Below are 20,317 nucleotides of genomic sequence, written 5' to 3'. Positions count from 1 at the left end.
TTGGTTGGCTTTTCAGAGCCACGGTTCCTTGAAGGGGGGATGGAAGAGAAGAATGATCTGCGGATCGAGTTCCAGATGGCGGTTGGAGCTCAAAGACAGATCCTGGTAGATCGAGTGTAGAAGAAGACTGCCAGCAATGGCCGCCACAGAGGCTTGACAATGCAAGCAGTGAATCAGTGGAACAATGGGCAACTGGATCTGGCCGAAATTGGTTCTGACCAGTAAATGTGAGTGAGGAGAAACCCTTTAGGATTCCCCAGATTGATTATAGGTCAGAAGGAGCCCAGACAGAAAGAGGGTGGAGGTTTTGTTTTTTTTCCCCTCTAAAAAAGTGACAAGGAAGATCTTGGGGAAAAATTAAAAGCCCGTAAAATAAATTAAGAGTGAAGAACTGTTTGGAGTTTTTTGAGGACTGTATTAAAAGAAGTTTGAAATAGCCTTAAAGCAGGAAGAGCTGATTATTTTGAGGAGCTGACTGACATCTTGGACAGTGACAGAGCAACTTTTAAACAGAACTTTAACACTGGCCAAAAAGAGAATTTACCTGCGAAAGTAAAAAGTTGAGGAAACGAAAAGCACTTTCTTTGAATATTATTTACATTTGTAGATTTTTGTCATTTGGGACTTTTTTGGATGAAGAGATAAGACTCTACTGTGGTGGTGGTTGAGAAGGAATGTGGGGGAACCACATAGCGTTAAAGGATATTGGTGAAAGTAAGAAGGAAACTTTTGGAAATAAAAATAACAGAATAAACTATATTAACTAGAGGATACCTGTATAACTTTGGAAGTGAGAGATAACAGATACCTGGAACATTGGGAGAGAGCATTTCTATTAATAAGATTACCAGTATTGTTAGTATCTTTGGTATATTATTATAACTTTATTATATTATTATCATTATCATTAAGAATAGAATTATTGTTTATGTTGTTTATGCTGTTTATATGACTATGAATGGGGTGACTATTAATATTAAGGATTAGTGTTAATTAGTATTATCTCCCTTTGTGCGTACACTCAGATATTAATATTTAACATTCCTCTTATTGATACTTATCATTTTGCCTATTGTTCTTGTTGATATTGTTACCACATTCAGTACATTACTTCTACTAATATAATAATAAGGTTAGACAAATTACTATAAAAAATAAGATGAACTGGAACAAGTTTGGTAAATTTGAGGTAGAATGGATAAATAAATAGTGTTAGAGTGGTGGAGGGATATAGTAGGGGGGGAAAGAAGTGGGTATGTTGGTTTAAAAGGCTATTAAATATGACGAGCATTAAAACGTATGTAAGATTGGGACAGAGAGGAAGCAGGTGGCACAGACCTCTTCGGCTACATCAAGCCCGTCTAACCAAAGATCGATTGAAGAATTATTGTACAAGAAAGATCTAACTCTTTTAAAGATTTACAAGTCATGCTGCACTCAATGCTGGAAACCATGTCAAGAAATCATGAAGAAATGAAGGAGATAGGGGAGGTAAGAAATGATACAGGCAAACTTAAAGAAAAGATGTAAACGATGGATGGAAATCCTTTCAACAACAAATTACGAGAAATGAACAAAAATTACAAGAGATGGAAGAATGGAAAAAGAAGAAAAAAGAGTAGAAGAAATAAATAAGAAACTGATCCGAGCAAATAAAGAATTAGAATCGACGGTTATTGTCCTAGAATCTGAAAAAGCGGCTCACTATCTACGATTTCAGGACATAAGAGAAGAAAGAGGGGAAGATCTACTAGAAATTATGGTGGAATTATTCGCGAAGGCTCCGGGAATAGGAAAGGAAGAGATGTTGATTGAAATGGACGAAATTTATAGAATCCATGCAAACTATGGAAGACGGCACAATTTACCAAAAGAAATCCACTTTAGGTTCATTAAAAATTTTATCAGGATGAGATTCTTCATAGGATGAGCGATGATCCACTAGAATATAGGGGAAAACAACTGATAGTGCTTAAACAAGTGCCAAAAAGAATTAGGGAGCTACGAAGACCCTACCAATTCTTGACATCTAAATTGACCAGACACAATATTAATTTTAGGTGGCTGACCCCGGAAGGAATATTTATTTCATGGCAAGAAAAGAGAAATAAGAGTCGATACTCTGAACAAAGCAGAGAACTTCTACAAGCAGAATTTTGGCAGTGAAGAACTAGAAGAGAGGGAAGCAGAAGAAGAAAGAGTTGAGAGCATTGCTTTATGGGTGATGACGCGCGTGCGTGCACTTTTGGCATGTGAGAACGAAAAGGTTTGCCATCACTGACCTAACACAACGAATAAAACGGAACAGTCAAAAAATTTTCGAAAACACAAATAAACCAGGGAGATGGCTATCATGTAAACTGAGAAAGTAGAAAGAAAGAAGATGGATTAATAAACTACAGAATGAGGGAATCATGTATCATCAAAGTGAAGAGAAGAAGAAAATAATCGAAGACTTCTACAAGAAACTATATGATGATAATGAGTGCTATATAGAAGAAAAAATATTACAATGCTTCAAGAAAGCGGATCTGCCAAAAATTTCAGAAGAAATAAAATGTATCCTGAACGCAGATATAAAAATGTCAGAACTAATGGAGGCATTGAAAAAGCAGAAGAATAAAAAACACCACGCCCCAATGGATTACTAGTAGAATTGTACAAAGATTTACAAGATCTGCTAGGCCAAATACTACCGGAGTTGTTTAATGCAGTTTTAAAAGAAACAAAAGTACCATCATCTTGGACCGAAGCAAATATTGTGTTGATTCCCAAAGAAAATACAGACTTAACAATAATTAAAAACTATATGCCTATATCGCTACTGAATTCGGATTATAAAATATTTATGGCAATAATTGCCGAATGACTTAAAAAGGTTTTTGAACGAATTTATACATATCGACCAAAATGGCTTTTTGTCCAAAAGAGAAATACGAAATAATATGAGAATGATAATGGATATATTGGAATACTACAAAGTTCACAGTGACAAGCAAGTCGCATTGTTATTTTTAGATGCACAAAAGGCATTCAATAATGTTAATTGGAATCTTATGTTAAGGCAGTCAAAATACATGGACTTCAGTGACAACTTTATATATTCAGGGCGATCTATGCTAAATAAGAGGCCAGAGTCATAGTTAATGGAGAAATGACACAAAGCTTCCAAATCAAAAAAGGTACAAGACAAGGGTGCCTGTTATCACCACTACTGTTTATGTTAACTCTAGAGGTACTAATAAGAATGATTCAAAAAGATAACCAAATCAAAGGATTAAACATCAAGAAGGAAGTCTATAAACTGCAAGCGTTTGCAGACGATCTTGTGTTCATTATGGAGGAGCCATCACAATCGGGTACAAGGCTTATGGAAGTACTGGAAGAATGTGGGGAAGTACCTGGATTAAAAATAAATAAGGACAAAACCAAAATGATACTTAAAAACATGTCCAACATACAGAAAAAGGATTTAGTTGAGAAAATAAACATTCAAATAGTGAAGAAAGTGAAATACTTGGGAATACAGCTAACAGGAAGGTGCACAGCAGTTAAAGAGGATAACTATATTAATTTAAATAATCAAAGACAGATTTAGAAAGATGGAAAAACCTGCAACTTTCCTTTATAGGGATAATTGCAGCAATAACAATGAACATGCTACCAAAAATACTCTTTTTTTTCCAAAATAACCCTATAAAATTAGAGAAAAATATTTTGAAAATTTGAATAAGACAATATTGAAATTTATTTGGCAAGGGAGGAAACTGAGAATTAAATTAAAATTATTACAAGAAGCCAAAGAAAGAGGGGGATTTGGCCTGCCTGACTGGGAACTGTATTACCAAGCTCCTATACTCACTTGGGTGCAAGAGTGGATAAATTTAAAAAATAGGAGGTTATTAACATTGGAAGGACATGATTTACAATTAGGATGAGATACATTTTTGTGAGATGAAAGGTACAAAGCTCACCAGTACTTCCAAAGGCATCATATAAGACAAGCCCTGCTTAAGATATGGATAAAAATCAAACAGAACTATATAGAAACACCGGCATGGTTCTCTACATTAGAAGTGTTAGCGCACCCAAATTTCATTAATTTGGGGAAAGTTTTTACATACAAAGATACACTAAATGAAAATGGGGAACTAAAATCCAGACAAGAATTAAAAGAAGAAGGGGTACAACTGGAATGGTGGGTATACTTACAAATCCAATCACGCTACAAAAAGGAGAAAAATTAATGGGGTATAGAGAAAGAATTGACAACATTAGATAAAATATTACTAGGAATAGATGAAAAAGCAATCAAGATAACATATAAATACCTATTGGAATATAAAATGGAGGAGGAACAAGTGAAAGAAGTAATGGTAGTATGGGCCAAAAATTTTGATTACAACATTGAATTGGATAAATGGTAAAAGATATGGGAAAGAAATAGAAAGCTAACTCTGGCTACTTCATATAAAGAGAACCTATACAAAATGTTCTATAGGTGGCACCTTCCCCCAATAAGATTGACAAAAATAAGTAAAAATGTGTCACCGCAATGCTAGAAATGTAACACATTGCTAGGGACATACTATCACATGTGGCGGTCATGTACAAGAGCACAAGAATTTTGGTGGCAGATAAAGGCACGGTTGGGAGAGATGCTTGGCCAAAAAATAAAGTTTAGACCAGAAGTGTTCCTATTGGGAATTGTAGAAGAAAAATATATTAAATCAACAATATGTTTAATGATACATGTTATAACTGCTGCAAGATTGGTTTATGCTCAAAATTGGAAGATTGGAAATACCCCCACCCCCACCCCCCGAAAGTGAAATAAAAAAAATGATCTGTGCAGAGATGGACAGACTAACATTAGAGATTAAGATAAGGGTGAGACAGAATATTATGAAGTCTGGAACAAAATGTACAAGTGGTTGGAATCAAGGAAAAGAGGATGGAACATTTAGACTAAGATAACAAAATATAGTGGATAAAATAATTATAGAAAAAGAATGTGAAAGGAAGTTATGCTGTAAATACAAATATAAAAAGATATGAATACGTCAATATGTTAATAGCACCAACTTAGTAATGTAAGATAAATAGGAGATCAATTGTAGTATGTGGTTTCATGTTGTAGTATGTATGGCAAAATAATTGCCAGGAAAGTCGTACTGTATTCAATGTCTTTAATGTTTATTCAATAAAATGTTGTATTAAAAACAATATACTTAATATCTTTTATCAATAGTAATAATTGAATAACTTCAGTAATCACTTTGTTCATCCATAGGTAATATCTGTTTTTAAATACATATTTTTTTAAAATAAAAGGGATTAAACGAAGAATTTAATGCATAACAATACAGGTACTTCTTGACTTACAAGCATTTGTTTAGTGACTGTTCAAAGTCACAAAAGGCACTGAAAAAGTGACTTACAAACATTTTTTACACTTATGACCGTTGCAGCATCTCCGTAGTCACATAATCAAATTTTGGATGCTTAGCAACTGGCATGTATCAGATGTACCGCAAGTGACATGGTTCAGCGTCCTGAGATCAAGTGATTACTTTTTACAACCTGACAAGCAAAATCAATGGGGAAACCAGATTCACTGAACAACTGTGTTACTAATTTAAGCACTTCAGTGATTCATTTGAAACTGTGACTAGAAAAGTTATAAAATGGGGGAAACCTCACTTAACTGTTTTGCTTAGAAACGGAAAATTTGGGTTCAATTGTGGTCATAAATTGAGGACTACCTATACAACAAGCAGAGTGCTGTTTATGTACTTTTCAAAAGAGGAAAATGAACTTTTCTATGTATTCTCATGTCTATATCTATATTAATAAATAAAGCTTACTTTTAAAGAACTGGCTCCAAAATCCAAGTAGAGGCCTATAAAGTTAACTGGCATTGTAAAGAAAGCTTTCAATTAGGAAGTGGAAGACTTGCCTTAATGAAGAAAATAAAAAGGAACATAAACTCTGACAAAAGAAATGCAAAGAGACAAAAAGTGAGACCACATAATAATAATGAGGAATTTTTATCAAAATTCTGAATACAGGTAATAAAAGATTCTTCAAATATGTCAGAAGCAGGAATCTAGCCAGGGAAGCTATTGGTCACATGGATGAAAAAGGAATCTTTTGCTAAGTGGAGATCAAGAAATGGCAGAGAATCTGAAATAATTCTTTGCTTCTGCTTTCATAGGAGAAAAATATGGCAAGATCCCTTCATGATCTCCTGTTTTCAGGAAGGGGATCAGCTGAACTGAGCTCAATAGTGATGAATAGAGAAGTGCTAAAAGCCTGAACATCAATCAATTACCAGGGCCTTATGGCATCTACCCAAGGGTTATTAAGAAATTTAAAAGTTGAAGCTGGGGATCATCTAACTACAATATGCAACATGTCTTCTATGATTGGCCTCTATTGAGGGCTGGAAGATGGCCAATGTAATTCCAATTTTTAAGAATGGCTCATAGGGGGACTAGGAAATTACAGGCCTGTCAGCTTCACATTTGTTTAGGGAAAAATATTGGAAGCAGCTATTAATGATCAAATTTAGCAAACATTTGAAGATGCAGGATTACGACAAATAGTTTTTCTTCTTTTAAAATATTTTCAAGTTTTTCCATAGAATTGAAAACAGTACAAAGCTTGAATTAAAGCAGAATAAAAAGTAATAAAGTAAAAAGGGGAAGGGAAGGGAAGGGAAGGGAAGGAAAAAGTACTAAAGAAGTGGCTTCCAATCTTCTAAACAGTTGTTATAGATATTTTATACTTTATCCTCTTTCTGATCTTACATCATAATTTCCTTCTTTTCATAAACTATCCTTTCAATTTTCAAACCCATAGATCACAAGTTCATTTTCCTCTTTTTTTCAGCAAAAATCCATAAAGGGTTTCCATGCACTAATATATATAGTTATTGAACTCTCTTTCTAATCAAATAATTTTACCATCTCTCCTATTTTGTTATCTTCACTTACGCTTTTTATTCATCTATAGTCAAAATGCCAGCATCTATCCAACAGCATCTCTCTCTCTCTCTCTCTTTCTACACACACACACACACACACACACACACATCTATAAAAGGAAAATACTGCTCACGCATCATCATGAAACCTCCAGAACCGTAAAGCCTATAAACTTGAAATTTGGCACATATGTTCTTCTTGGCTTCTAGATGCTTGCTAAGAAAAGATTTTTTGAGCTGACCATCAGATCATTAGTATTTCTTATTATTATTAATGTTATAGGTGATGCTAAGGAGTTAGATGTTCTACTCCCCCTTCCCACCTGAAAAGAACTCTGTTCCAACTGCCACTTGGACGTGGGTGTGGGCAGTGCGTGACTCATCTAGCCTGCAGACTGGGAGTTCAGACATTCTACACTGACTCCCCACCTGAAAAACACTCTGATGCTAAGGAGTTAGACATTCTACACGCCCTCCCCACCTGAAAGAGAGAGAAGGGGATAACATAGGAGAGGCTTCTGTGGGGAAAGCCTGAGGGGGAGAAGGAGATAGGAGAGATCAATGGGGCCAGCCTGAGGGAGGGAAGGGGATAAGATAGAAGAGGCCTCTGTGGGGCCAGCCTGAGGGAGAGAAGGGGGATAGGAGAGGCTTCTGTGGGGCAAGCCTGAGGGAAGGAGAAGGGAAGAGGAAAGGCCGATTGTAACTACTCATAAATGTTCAAGCTTTAACTGTCAATTTATCAAGCCCAATCACATAGTTCCGTAGCGAAGCATGGGTATCCAACCAACTAGTAAGTAATAAAGCATCACAAAAAGATAATCTTATTAAAAATTGTTTTAAACATTTTACAACCTTATTGACCACAGCCAACTTCAAATAATTTCAATGAAACAGCTATGCATTATTTTGATTAATAAAGATATGATCTGGATTATAGAATTTTTATACTATTTCCATGCACCCCAGAAAGTATCGTTTAAGAAATAGTTCTAAAACCCATTCGAACTTCTAGCACATACTATAACAAATAAAAATATATACATTTTATGAGATGATAGTGAATTATAAAATATACCTTGTTTTATCAGAGATCCATTCCTCATTGATATCTTCATGTAATCTTGGCAAAATTCTCATCACTTCTCCAGTTCGTGTGCTTATCACAATATTACTTCCTACTGCATCAAGAACATCAATAGACTCTGTCTTCCTAAAAGAAAGCACACAAACTAGTTGAGTAAGTGCATTATCAATTTTTAATAATAGATCTTAAATCATATGCTACTATGTTTGCAACAACCGTGGTCATGGATCAGCAATATTGTCCATGCCTACCCTTGTTTTTCCCAAGAAACTAAGAGTCAGAAATGGGAACTATTCAAGACATAGGCTCAAGGCTACCCTTTGTTTCATTACTGTCTCAATTCTCCTTTCTTTCACTCCTCTCTTTCTTCTGGGCTGTATCCTAAGAAAATAATAAGTGATGAATGTTTTGCTTCCAAGAAGGCTCATCTAGTATAACAGTAATATTATTAATGTCATCACATACCAGATATTGTTCTCAAAGAACTAATATTATATAAATTCTTCCAATTTAACCGATGTTGCTTTTCTCAGTTTTTAAAAAAACCTCCCAATATAATCCCTACTCCATAAGAAATTGTTCTGTATTAGCTAATTTTTATTGGGATTTTTGCAATATTCAAAGAGGTTACAGGTTATCCAGCATTTAATAAAAGAAAGACACTATAAAATGTAATATAATCTTTCAAATATCAGCAAAGATACATGCCTTGTTTCCCAAGGTCGAGCAGTAAAAGCGTAAGGCTTGGATGTAAGGGCACCCACTGGACAAATATCAATCACGTTGCCTGATAATTCAGACATAAACATTTTTTCAATGTAAGTGCCAACTTGCATCTCATTTCCTCTTCCTGTGGTTCCCAAATCATCAACTCCTGCAATTTCACTTGCAAATCTGGTAAAGACAAGCATAAACATATAAGGCACAGAAGGTTACCACACATCAGTACCAACTGATTGGATAGCTAGAAAAAGTTCACATTTCTACATACATTCATACTCTGCTTACATCCAATCAAAGCCACTATAATGTGCTCTTTATTCAGAAGCTTCAATTAGTATGAAATGTATGAATTTAACTGCTTTCCAAAAACTAAGCAACCCACATAACATCATTTCTATACTAGCTGTATTGATAATGCTAGGTTTCTAGGCCTAGTTCATAGTGCTAGTTGTGCAGAGGCTGAAGTCCACACAAGTAGGAACTCTCCAGACTTTATAGCAAGTCTACTATGCAGAAGCAGATTATCAGTCAGGCTCTTCATATGTAAATGAAGATCAAAGCTTGTAAAGGAAATGAAGGAAAACTTCAATAATGGGATTCTTCCTCTTCTGTTAAATTTTCTGCACACTATTCAACGTGAATCTATTCTTAGAATCTGAGATGTAAAATAGAAAACAGACTTTTTTTGTACAATGAAACAATCTTCTCATTGTTTTCTATGGCTATGACATTTGAAGTTCTTCAAATTTTATTTTGACAAACACGTAACACTTCAATTACTTTAAGTGTTGTTTTGTCAAAATGGAGCTTATCTGAAGTATAGATGGGAAGTTCCAGATGAGTGTTTGGTTTCAACACTGCATTTCACTGTGAAGATCATAAATGTGAGGATTGGTCACAAAGTTATTTCTATCACTGTGGTAACTGCGAACCATCACTAATCTAAGCAACTGCTAAAAGAGACTTCTGTATTTTATTATCATCACATAAGATGTTTTTTTAGCTAGGAGACAAGCTGCAAAATATGTATGTGTGTAAAAAATTAAAGTATATTCATTGAATAGCATTAATATGATTAACAGTTTACGTATTTAATCATTTCTCTTTTGCCATAGTAAAAAGCCTTTGGCTGTAGTAGCAGTCTGCAAACCTCTTTTCAGCATTCTATTCGCAGCTACTAGTGCTGCAGCCTTCCCTGAAAATGAGCAGAGCTAAACTTTTAAAAAACATTTGCATTTTGGCATGTTTTAAAAATACAATGTGTATTTTTAAGCCTAGCATCCTTTTAAAATCCTGAATTTCCCTAAACACGGAAGCATCTTTTTTCTTATTTGGGGAGGAATTAAGGGTTAGAAAGTCATGATGTTTAAACTTACACATTAAAAAAAATCCCTTAACTTTCAGAGCTGTTCCTAGTCCAGGGCCTGCTATATACAACTCTTTTTTTTCTGTACAATTGGCATTTGATTAATAACCATACAATCAATAGTCCTAGGTAACAATGCAATATGTTATAAGGACATATGAGTCAATAAACTTTTCAAGTGCTACTTGCACTTAATGTTATATCATTGTCGGCCAATGGTTCTAATAAGAATCATAATCATAACTGAATATAAAAAAGGATCAGAAACCTCACTATTCATCTGAACAAATGATGAATATTATCTTCTTAGTCAGATCCGACTTTCCTGAAAACAAGTCTACTTATGCATTTGAATGTCTGTGCCTGGTAAAACACTGTTATAATGTTATTGCATACTGATTAGGTTTCCCCTAATCAGAAAACATATTATAATCTGTTAGTGCACACAGCAGTTACCTAATGCAGCGAGTACATTGTATACACCGGGTCATGATAGTTTTTACAAGAGGACCAATATTCTTGTCTTCAACTGCACGCTTGCTTTCCAGAAATCTGCTTCTATCGCTGCCAAACATCATTGACTGATCCTAAAGAGAAATAACAAAAGCAAACCAACTCATGTGTCTGAAAAACAGTTTTCTTCAAATAGTATTTTGAAAATATCCTAGGGAATAATACCTGAAGGTCGCATTCCCCTCCTTGATCACAAATGGGACAGTCCAATGGATGGTTAGCCAACAAGAACTCCATTACACCTTCTCTGTTGTAGATCCATGTTTAAAAACAAAAATAATTTCAATATGATAGTTAATACTAAAACATTGGAAAATTATATGAAACACAATTCAATTTATTTACTATTGCTAACAACACTATATTGCCTTCCTCTTAAAAATTGAATTTCCTTTTTTAATGGAGAATGAAAAAAATGGGAAAAATCCAATTCTCTGAAATTATTCTAATATATTAAGAATATACAAGGACAGCCCTTCCATGTAAGCAAGCAGAGAAGAACTTGCAGTAAGAGGTAGCTTACCTTGCTTTCCTGGACTTCTCAGAATTTGTCAGAATGTTCCAACCCTTCATGACTGGCATGGCACAAGCAGCAACCGGCTGCAACCATTACAAGGTTATTTCACTAATGTATCTGTGAACATACTGTATATGCTTACACAATGTAATAATTTAACATACTGTGCTTTTCGGCCAATATTCTGTATAACTCCACCGAGCTACCAGATTTTAATATTGTTGAACATTCTGGTCACCCGCTCTTCAAAAAAAAATTTGTAAAGCCTCAAGGGCTTTAAAAATAGTAACCAAAATATTGAAGGAATCTGGTATATTTCCTTTCTGACCAAAAAAATAAAAAATGCAGCAAGAAAAATAATTTTAGTTGAAGAAAGAATACCAGAATAAAGTAGGAAGCACTTTATTAAGCCAGGTCTATCAGTGGTTATACAATTAACCAAACCTGTCACATCGAAAGGCAAAATGCAGGAAAAGCAGGAACAACAAAAGCAGTGATAGCAATGGCTTTTTTGTGTTATCGCCTTTCTAAAATCATCTGATTTTGGTCAGTAAGAAGTAATGCCAGGGGAACCTACAACACCCTATCTGCAAGTAAGGAAAGAGGGAATTCAAAGCTTTGCTACTAGCTGTTAATTCTAATCATACATTACATGAAAAATTTTGGTATTCTGCACACCTCGTAATTCTATTGAGAATCATTCTTTACATGGGAACTAGGTTTTCTCAATCATAATAATAAATTAAAGACCCATTACAACTTTTGAAATAATTTAAGCAAAAGTAGGATTAATTTTTTGTGAATACATTCCAGAAAAACTCAACTTTTAACATAATACCAGAAAGCAATTGCTAGTGACAGATATATCAAAAATTCTATACCTCAAACTTTTGAACACATCAATTTCAAAAAAATATAAATATATTTATATAAATACCTTGGGGGCTTTCTCTATCTCCACAAGACACATCCTGCAATTTCCAGCCACAGACAATCTGTCATGATAGCAAAAGCGAGGAATTTGCATTCCAACCTTTTCACAGGCCTAGAGATGAAACAAAATGAGAGAATGTCAAGGTGTACATTATATTTGTATGTTTTTCTACAAAAAACAACATTCCTAAATGTAATTTTTTTTCTTAGCTTTCATTTTTTCAGTTGGCTTGCAATAATAAAATCAATCTTCTATCAAAATAACAGAAAAGGTTTCAGCAGACACTCTAAACTTTAGAATGTACCTTCCAGACCAGAGTAGGCTTTTATACTGCTGTTCTCATACTAGAAGTTTATAATATCAAATAATTGTCAAATGCAAAGTGAAGATTATGCAAAAAGACAGAAGAAATAGTACATCATATACTTAACTTGTGTAAGATTACAGCAAACTAATTACAAACAATAACATAACACAATTGTCAAATGATTCACTGGAACATCTGTCAAAATTATCATGTGCCAATAATGAAAAATTGGGAACACTGAGTTGAAAAAGCAGTTGAAAATGAGCAAGTTAAAATACAGTGAGACTTCTGTATATAAACTAATAAAGTCTCAGCTCATATCCCACAGTTTAATTGTGGTTGAAAAGAAAGTGTTGATAATTCATGTAGCAATATCAGGAGATGGTAGAATAGAATCAAACAATGGGAGAAGATCACAAAGTATCAAGATTGGAAAACTTAAGTTGAACTATTACAGCAAAACTGATCATGATGGTCCCGCTTTAAAAATCTTCATTTTAACGAACTTTCCATCACCTTTTGTCAACTGCACATATACTACACTGACACATTACAACCTAGGTTCTTGAGAAGAATCAATGAATATAAAAGCCAATACCATCTGAAGAATTGGCAGGTGTGATTTATCTCTCTCTCTCTCTCTCTCCCCCCCCCCACACACACAGAGTGTTAGGGAAGCTACTAGAATTTCCTTGACTGTCTTTTCTATCACATTGTTTTTTCAGTACTAAAAGTTCTATACAATACACAGAAACAAAGTTCATTCAAAATGTCAGACTATAAAATAAATGCTCAACCAGTGTGTGTGTGTGTGTGTGTGTTTGGTTACAATTAAATAAGTTTGCTGGTTGGCATTATTGTGAAGAAAACCACACGACTGTATAGATTAGGTCACCAGATTGCTTGGCTTGACTCAAAGGAGTGTTTTGGGGTTTTTTGCTCTCTTCCCTCGATTCTCACCTAAGTTCAGAGAAGAGATGTAACTGTGGCTAGCACTGTATCAGCCATGGAAGAAACTGCTTTATCTCTATTGCCATATTAAAGCAATTGTGCTTTCTCCTTATTTGTAGAAGTGACAAAACAAAAATAAAAACTAAAGATGAAGAATAATTAAAAATCAAATTTGCAAGAAGTTTAGAGGAAGAATATTATATGGGACAAAAAAAGAGAAACTAATAAGTTAAAAATAAAATACAATAGCAACTCAGCTCATATGTTAATTGAATGTTTAATGCAATAGATTTATTTTTGAACCTCAAAAACTTCTCAAAATATATGCAGAAAAGAGTCATTACTGCTTCCATTCATAGATATATACATGAAAAATATTGAAGTCAAAGTTAATTTACCAACCTTTTTTACTCTATATTGAGAAATACATTTTTGCATAATATGCCTATCAGTTTAAAAATTACAAAACATTTTTCACTATAAAATTAATTTTATTCTCTCATACAAGTTACAGTTTAAATGATGTGTCAATTCACATGCACATTAAATCATAATTTATAAATCACCCAACATGGTAAAACAGAACCAAGAACTCACTTATGTTAGCACAATGTGTAAATCCAGCAACATCAAACTATTGTTTGAATCACAAAGACCAAGCTTTAAAGCAATAGATATTCTTTCCTATGTGCCTTCCAATAATTATACCATATATTATGTTTCATTAATATTAAAGCTACACAGTGGTTTGGAATAATCAAATGGCTTAAATAAAAACCTCTTTGAAATATGCTTGGGAAATATTGGCTGATGATCTAAAGTTATTATAAACAAGCATATTTACTTTGTACTAAATTATCTATCCAATTAACATAAGTTTATTGAAAGACCAGAGGGTAGCACAAAAATAACTGTGCAGTATTGAGTAATTTTTCCCAGTAGATTAATACAGATTAATCACTTATGCAGAGATACTCCTAAACGATGCTAAGAGGAAATAAGTAAATAAAAACAACCAATTCCAGATTTATAGTACCATCTGTTAGGATGTTAGGAGCCCCACATCTTTCTTTTAAAAGCCTATAGTTTTTCAAGGTAATTACAGTAAAATAATACTTAACATTTGCCTAGGTATAGTTATTTCCTGAAAATGGAACAATTTAGAGAAAGAATAAAGGTATTTCCTTGATATTATGTACTTAATTTTCATTTAAAAATAATTTTAGTTTTCTCCTAGTAAGAAACGTAAGATGTGAAAGGTGTAGAATACAAGCTTATCTAAAATCTTTTAAAGTTATGGAATATTTGAAAGACAGAGATCACTTAAGAGAAAAAGGCAAGAACTGTCAATGTTGGAAGTTAAGCAGGGACAGACCTGGTAGATAGGGACTACAGAAAATATCTCATTGGAAAGTTGGGAAATGTCCTGAAAAAGGCAACTCTTCTGTACTGTTGGCAAAATACCATTTCCATATTGTGCTATTAACAACAACAAAAAATGAAATAAATGCGAGATATCCATGACATCAAAAACCAACCTCAGCTTAAAGTTTTAATTTTAATCTATTTTAATAAAATGGATCACTATAAAAGAACATTAATTTTAACTGAATCAGTAACTTTCATCCTACACTAACTTGAAACAAGATAGTTCTATGGACAATGCAAAACAACTTGCTAATTGTTACATAAGCACAACCTGTACTTGAAATGAGCTGATTGCTACAAGTAATTTTGTTTTCAGCCTCTATCATATAACCTGGCCTTGGTGCTTCCAACACAAGTGCAAAACAAAATAATTTATAAACATGTTCTATAACAAAGGATTTCAGCTGGGTGTGTCATAAACTGAATATCAACAGAACAAAAGGATATCAACAGAACAAAAGTAAATGATACTATTTGAAATAAATAGTGGGACAACATTTTCACTTCTCCAATACATTTCATCAGCAATCTGAAGCTGGTGATCCTCGAGCAAAGAGATAACAAGTTCTAATATAATGATGAAATACCTGAACTGAAATTTACTTGGAGGTACATTATTTTTACCACTGTCTCGTAGGAAAGATTCCTGAATGGAAAAAAGCTGAGACCCCTGTTGAAGTTTACAAAGGTCCTGGTAGCCTTAGCGACGTATCTCAGGAGCAGGCCAGTTGTCTGTAATGTTACTTAGATGACATTTTGATACAATCCTCGTCTCACCAGCAGGCAGAGATAGATCTGCGAACCACGCTCCGGGTCCTTCGGGACCATGGCTTCTCAGTCAATCTGGGCAAAAGCCACCTGACACCGACCACTCATCTACTGCACCAGGGTGCCATAATTGACACGGTGACAGGTGAGGTTTTCCTCTCGCCAGAGCACCAGGTCAGTATCAGGGACTTGTCAAATCAAATTCGGACTCTCAAAAGAGTGCCCCTGACCCAGTTATCACAGCTTCTGGGCAAAATGATTTCCTGCATTGCAATAGTCCCTTGGGCTCGCCTCCACGCCAGGACTTTGCAATGGTTTTTGCTCCCACATCAGAGATCTGGCAGGAGCAATTCCAATGCTAAGGTCTTAGTCCCACTGAAGGTTCTTCAATCGCTCCACTGGTGGATTTCTAGGAACATCACCAGAGGCTGCCTTTTCAGAGAGCACTGGCGATTGACAATTACCACCAACATCAGCCTTTTCAGCTGGGGGGCTCATCAGTCCTTGGTAGCACAGGGTTACTGGTCACAGGCAGACCTAACACACATCATCAATTGGTTAAAACTCAGGGTAGCACATCTGGCCCTCCGCAAGTTCCAGAACAAGATCCGGGGACAAAATGTCCTCCTCCTGATGGACAATGTGGCTACCAAGGCCCACATAAATTGGCAGGGGGAATACATTCCAAGTCCCTCATAACGGAGGCAGAACGGCTTTGCCATTGGGCAGAGAGGCATTTTCACTCCATCAAGGCGGAGCATATTTCAGGACAGACCAATGTCCAAGCAGATTGGTTGAGCAGGGCCACTGTTGACCATTCCGAGTGGCACCTGCACCCAAGCCTCTTTCAGGAGATGTCAGATCAGTTTGGCCAGTCGATCCTCAACCTCTTTGCCTCGCTGTTAAATAACTGCCGAGATTCTATTTGAGGTTCCCGGCTGTCTTTGGCCCTGGGGTCTCCTCTATGCCTTCTCTCCCCTTCCTCTAATACCCAAGGTAATCAGGAAGTTGTTAGAGGAAAAGGCAGAAATTCTGCTTCTAACTCCATACTGGCAGAGATGCTCGTGGTTTGCGAACCTCATCAACTTCTCAATTTCCAATCCCTGGAGAATTCCGTCGGACAGGGTCTTCCTCAGCCAGGGCCCCATACAACATCCAGAGCCGCAGTGGCTCCACCTGGCCATCAGGCACTTGACTGGAGGCTTCTAAAAGGTGAGAAATTCTCCAACAAGACATCCGTCCACAAACCGCATCTATAATGCAATTTGGAAGAACTTCTGCAAGTGGTGTGACAGGACTAAAATAGACCGCACCTCACATCAGTGGCGAACATACTGGACTTTCTCCAGGAAGGGTTGGACAAGGGGCTGTCTCCGAATATGCTTCATAGGCAGGTGGCGGCCCTAGCTTCAGTCCTCTCCTGTAGGGATCTAGATCAGGGGTCTTCAACCTTAGCAACTTTAAGACTTGTGGACTTCAACTCCCAGAGTTCCTCAGCCAGCAAAGCAAAGCTGGCTGAGGAATTCTGGGAATTGAAGTCCACAAGTCTTAAAGTTGCCAAGGTTGGAGACCCCTGATCTAGAGTGTCCCACACATCACCCAAAAGTACGCAGTTTCCTCCAAGGAGCCACTATTTTAAAACCTCCAGTGGTCCATCAATACCCCATCTGGGACCTAAACAAGGTTCTCAAGGCACTTACAAAACACCGTTTGAACCCTTGAGAACTACCAGCCTCCACCTCCTACAAGGTGGCAATAACCTCGGCAAGGAGGATATCGGAGCTGGCTGCCCTGTCAATAAGAGAGAATCTATACTGACAGGGTGGTTCTCCATTTAGACTCGGCTTTCATCCCCAAAGTCAATTCCTCCTCCCATCGTGCGCAGGAGTTAGTTCTCCCTAACTTCTGCCCAAGGCCGGCTGACACCTTAGAGAGACAATGGCACTCCTTAGACTTACGAAGGACCCTCCGTATTTATATCAACAGAACTGCTCCCAACAGAAAGATGGAGGCCCTCTTTGTCTCGTTCCAACCATCCACACTGGGGAGAATAGTCACAGCATTGACGGGGGGAAGATGGATTCGGGCAACAATTACAAAGACATATGAACTGCAGACCTTACTGGTGCCCAGAGGAATCACGGCATGCTCCATCAGGAGTCTGGCCACATCAGCAGCTTGGGCTACACAAGCCTCCAAAGAAGAAATTTGTATAACAGTGACGTGGTCATCACCGTCGCCCTTTATAAGGCATTACAGACTGGATGCCTTTGCCTCGGCAGAGGCTGCCTTTGGCAGGCTTGTCCTGCAGAGAATTCCTACGGTGACGGAGACTCCAAACCAGACGGAGACCCTTCTCTAGGACACGCCAGCTTGGGTATATCCCTGGGCTGGATGCTCAGAACAGCACATTGGAGAAGGGGCGTTGATTCTTACCTGACACTTCCATTCTTTGGGTGCTGTGATGAGCATCCAGCCCACCCAGATGACCATCTGGCTCTGGGTCTCATCCTGGTCAAGAACTGAAATAGCAATGATGAATTGAACAATGAATAGTGTAACCTTCCACTTCAACTTCGCCAAAACTGGGGACAAGTGTCAAGAAGGCAGGTCCTCAGAACTTTTCTCAGCCTATCAAACAGCAAGATGGAAGCAATCTGTATTGAAGTTCCTATCAGTTTGCTTTTAAAGAAAATATATTGCACTTCTTTTAAATTGTTTCAGTTGCTTGTAAACAGTTTTGGAAGGACTGTCATCCTAAAATATGTAATTGTAATAAATAACATTATAATATAAGTAATTGTAATTAAATAATTAAAAATCTATTTCATAGAGACAAAAGGTTCTTATCATGTTACATGTGTTAATCAATTGAGCAATTCAAAAGTATTTATTATGCTCAACTGTTGTAAAACATGATCTATAAGTAATTATCTCCTTACACAGTTGCCCACTATAGTGTACCATGGATGCTGCACAAGCATGAACAGAATGAACTAACAATCTGAGGCTGCCAGAACTACTCCAAGATAAAAAAAACATTGTAGACTTTCCTGACTATGTACATCAAACTTTTTTAAAAAAACTATTTCATTCACCTGAAGAGGTGAACTGTAATACACCAAAGTTTGGTGTCACAAATCTTGGTAAGGGTTGTGTGTGCAACATTTAAAAGAATGGAAAATAAAACAACACAAATATTTACATGGGGTTAGGCACGGCATAAATTTATTCTACCTGAAGTACTGTGGTTCCTGGAGGCACCAAAACAGAATGACCATCAACAAAAACTTCTATCAGGTTGCTAGCTGCTGTAGAAGTGGTACGCACTTGAATAAAACAGAATTAGATAATTATTTAATGCAATAAGTCATAGTCAATTTCTTTTTCAAATATTATTATGTAGTATTTATTTTATTTCAATACATTTATGTGGCCATCCATTTCAAAAGCAGCAACTCTAAGTGACTAACCATTTTTTAAAGTCACAATAGCTTTAAAACTCTGAAATATTAGCACAATTAGTGCCAGTTAGATCTCAGTGTTAGGAGAATAGTGCACCAGAGGGCAGATACTATAATAGAAAACGCCTACTTTGGGAGCTTCACTAGACAACAGTCCCTGATTGATGGGACCCAGAGTATGCCCCTCCTACCTGATTTAATGGGATGAGTAGAGATAACGGTTGTAAAATATCTCAGGTATCTTGTCCCATACCTACCTGGGCTTTACAGGTAATAATCAGTACTCTTAACTCACCCAGAAGCAAATTGGGACTCAGTGCAGTTCACAAATATGTGACATGGGCATAATGAGATATACTCATAATTGCCTGTGCTGCCACATTCTAGACCAATTAAATTTCCAGATGATTTTCAAAGTCATTCCTGTGTATTGTGTGTTACAGTAATCTTCTCAGGAAGCAACCAAGTTATAAGTGATTGTAAGCACTGTCTCCTGATTTAGAAAATATTGGCACACAATTTGTAACTGCAAAAACCTCCTGGACATGCCACTGTTCCAAAATTAAAGCTGGAAAATCACTAGATCCAGGGGACCCTAAAACCTAGAGCTACTCAGTCTTTCTAGGGTTGAATTAAAACATGTTCCTCTCCATCCAGGCTTTATAGCTTCAAGACATTGAGATCCTATAGTTTCCATATACTCCAGCATTATTACTTGGTTGATCCAGGGCAGAGATCTGGGTATTATCATTATCACATCTGGTTACCTCTGAGCAATGCTCCTGAAAGCCATCACACTTGCCCTGGGATCTTGGCTGATGCTACACTCAAAGTACAGATATGCACATTTCCAAGAGACTCTCAGTAATACATGTCAAGTCAGACCTCTCATCAACCTATTATACAAAAGTTATACAAAATGAAAGGGATAAAATCACTACTCTTATAATTATGATAAATAGTAGCTTGAAAACCATTGCAACAATATCAGCTGGTTTCAATATTCTTAATGTTTCAAAAATAGCTATAAGCTGGTAGTAGTCCAAATTTTCATATGACAAAGGACTAGATCTAACATCTTAAACAAATAAGCATGAATGTCCAGATCAAGAATGAATCAAGTAGTATGTCCAAACTGAGAAACTGAATGTATGTCTACAAACCAAAGCACACTAAGCCAGGCTTTTGAGAATGTACATCATCACTTCAAGGAGCAACATTTGTAATTGAATCCTAACACTAGAGTGCTGTGGTGAACTGAGGGTTGCCAAATT

At 36.2% G+C, this 20,317-nt stretch overlaps 1 protein-coding gene across 1 annotated transcript in view; it reads right to left on the bottom strand.

Annotated features, from left to right (window-relative positions):
* NDUFS1 (NADH:ubiquinone oxidoreductase core subunit S1) overlaps window positions 1–20,317 on the bottom strand; it is a 51,651-nt gene that overhangs the window by 28,196 nt on the left and 3,138 nt on the right. The window contains exons 3-9 of the mRNA XM_087914085.1: window positions 18,817–18,908; window positions 12,129–12,236; window positions 11,198–11,274; window positions 10,840–10,921; window positions 10,618–10,748; window positions 8,777–8,966; window positions 8,064–8,194 (exon numbers count right to left, since the gene is read on the bottom strand). Coding sequence (XP_087770211.1) covers window positions 8,064–8,194; window positions 8,777–8,966; window positions 10,618–10,748; window positions 10,840–10,921; window positions 11,198–11,274; window positions 12,129–12,236; window positions 18,817–18,908 — 811 coding nt within the window. The remainder of the gene's footprint in view (window positions 1–8,063; window positions 8,195–8,776; window positions 8,967–10,617; window positions 10,749–10,839; window positions 10,922–11,197; window positions 11,275–12,128; window positions 12,237–18,816; window positions 18,909–20,317) is intronic.

This window comes from Pseudonaja textilis, chromosome 1, assembly GCF_049901715.1.
Source record: "Pseudonaja textilis isolate UNSWEBS1 chromosome 1, rPseTex1.2, whole genome shotgun sequence".
In the NCBI taxonomy this organism is placed as follows: Eukaryota; Metazoa; Chordata; class Lepidosauria; order Squamata; family Elapidae; genus Pseudonaja; species Pseudonaja textilis.
This window is presented reverse-complemented; position numbering and strand designations above follow the sequence as displayed.